This window comes from Myotis davidii, unplaced genomic scaffold (genome assembly GCF_000327345.1).
Source record: "Myotis davidii unplaced genomic scaffold, ASM32734v1 scaffold747, whole genome shotgun sequence".
NCBI classification, from domain to species: domain Eukaryota; kingdom Metazoa; phylum Chordata; class Mammalia; order Chiroptera; family Vespertilionidae; genus Myotis; species Myotis davidii.
The window spans coordinates 473,359-475,442 of record NW_006298695.1 but is presented as its reverse complement, the minus strand read 5'-3'; the positions used below and the strand labels follow the sequence as shown (position 1 = coordinate 475,442).

The following is a 2,084-nucleotide window of genomic DNA, read 5'->3' as shown; positions in this document are numbered from 1 at the left end:
GAGAGTTAGAAACATTGATGAGAAAGAAACGTCGATCAGTTGCCTCCTGCACCTCCCCCACTGGGGACGCGCCCGCAACCCAGGTACATGCCCCTGACCAGAATCGACCCCGGGACTCCTCAGTCCGCAGGCCGACGCTCCATCCACTGAGCCAAACCGGTTTCGGCCTGTTGAGCATTTTTAACATCATTACTCTGAACTCTGTTTCAGATAAATTTCTTATCTCTGCTTTATCTCCTCTTCTAGAGAATTCACTAGTTCTTTCATTTGGAGGTTGTTTCTTTGTCTCCTCATTTTGGCTGCCTGTTTGGGTTTGTGACTCTGTATTAGGTAGATCCTCTACACCTCTCAATCTCTAGTGCAGGACAGTGTCAAACGCTGCTCCTGGCTAATTAGATCAGGCAAAAACTTAAAGCCTCCAGAGACCACCTCTGTCCACAGACTGATAGGATTCCAATTTGAAATTGCTCCTAGGCAATCTTCCTCATGTGTGGTGAGAGTTTTTTTTAATAGGTGGGGCACTTGCTTCTGGGTGGAGGCTAATTGTTATTTTTAGTCTCTTAAGTGGCCTCAGGGCAAGGTGTTTTCCAAAAGGGTATGTCAACTGTCTTACCCCCCAGGCAAGGCAAATGTCTGTGTGGGTTAGATGTTCTCCCCTGCATGAGGGAATGACTCAGCATAGGAAACTGGGGGTGTCTGCCTTCTGAGTTCTAACCTCCATGTCCCCAGTCCTGGCTTCTGCTTGCACAGCTCCAGTCCACTCTGCCCTTCCTCTGCTGGAGTACAAGGTGGGTGGTTCCACAGGGAATTTTGTGTCCTGGTCCTTTAAGAGGATGCCTGAATTTCCAGCCGTCACTCCCTGGCAGACAGCAGCCTGCTGCTTTTCACAGCCAGATGTTAGGTGGGTACCCTTCTCAGTTGTGGTGCTATCTTCTGGGGGGCCCAGCTTGGGGATTAGATCCCAGAGTTCTCAGTGGCTACCCATCACAGCTGAGATATCTCTCCGGGACTTCAGTTGCCATCTGTGGGTGCCAGTCCGGCCAGCCCTTTCGCACCTCCGCCCCTCCTACCAGTCTCTATGCCGTCTCCACTTTTGGTCCTCCAGGATTGGGGTTCTCTCCTGCCAGTTTTCTGTTGATTATTCAGGAATTTTTTCTGTATTTTAGTTGTAATTACAGTTTGTTTCTGGGAGCATGTCCGTGCAGCATCCACTTACTCTGCCACTATTTTTAATCTCCTGGTTCATATATTGACTCTCAACTGAGCCACATTGGCCAGATGGGAGGGTATTTTTATTCTATTGGAAATGTTGAATTGTCCCACTTATTATTTAGTCTTCTCTATGTACTGAGTAACTTTCTTCAAAATGCAGTTTTATTTATGATGAAAAAACATTAAAATTTATTAATTTGATAACCATAAAGAAATTGATTTTTCCATTGAAATTTGTTTTAAGATAATTGTAGACTTCTGTGCAGCTGTTAGAAATAATATAGAAAGATTCCCTCCTTGACATTGCTTCATTTCCCCTGGGGGCTGTACTTTGCAAAAGTAGTCATTGTCACAAGCAGGGTATTGGCATTGATACAATGACCAATCTCATTCATATCTCCTGTTTCACTCGAACTCACTGTGTGTGAAGAAATAGGTTTTGTTCTTAGGAAACTACTGAAGTACTAACTTTAATTAGATTTGTGACCTCTGAAAACCATTTAACCTCTTGTGCCTCAGATTTCTCGATAAGTCAGTTGGTTTGATTGGGTGATCTTTAGAATCCTTTTTGGGTCAAAACATTCTATAATTTTTCTCTTTATGTTTAGGAAGAAAAGGCTTCTCTTTTACATCGTACTCAGGAAGAAAGAAGAAAAAGAGAGGTAAAAACAGTTTTTTAATCATCTATAAATAAGTATTTTTTTAATTCTGGGTTTTACTGTTTTATATATATGTATTTCAGTGTGATGGAATATATGTATATTTACGTGTATATATTGAGCTTTAGAAACATTTCTGGATTTGTTGGATTTTACAGTAAAGCATTTATCCTGACACCAATGTAGGAAAGATGGACAAAAGGAGTCTGTGGA

At 42.5% G+C, this 2,084-nt stretch overlaps 1 protein-coding gene across 1 annotated transcript in view; it reads left to right on the top strand.

Moving 5' to 3' along the window:
• The window catches only part of UBE3C (ubiquitin protein ligase E3C), a gene marked incomplete at its 5' end in the record, with an annotated part of 103,077 nt that overhangs the window by 5,429 nt on the left and 95,564 nt on the right, over positions 1-2,084 (top strand). The window contains one exon of the mRNA XM_015570939.1: positions 1,821-1,874. Coding sequence (XP_015426425.1) covers positions 1,821-1,874 — 54 coding nt within the window. The remainder of the gene's footprint in view (positions 1-1,820; positions 1,875-2,084) is intronic.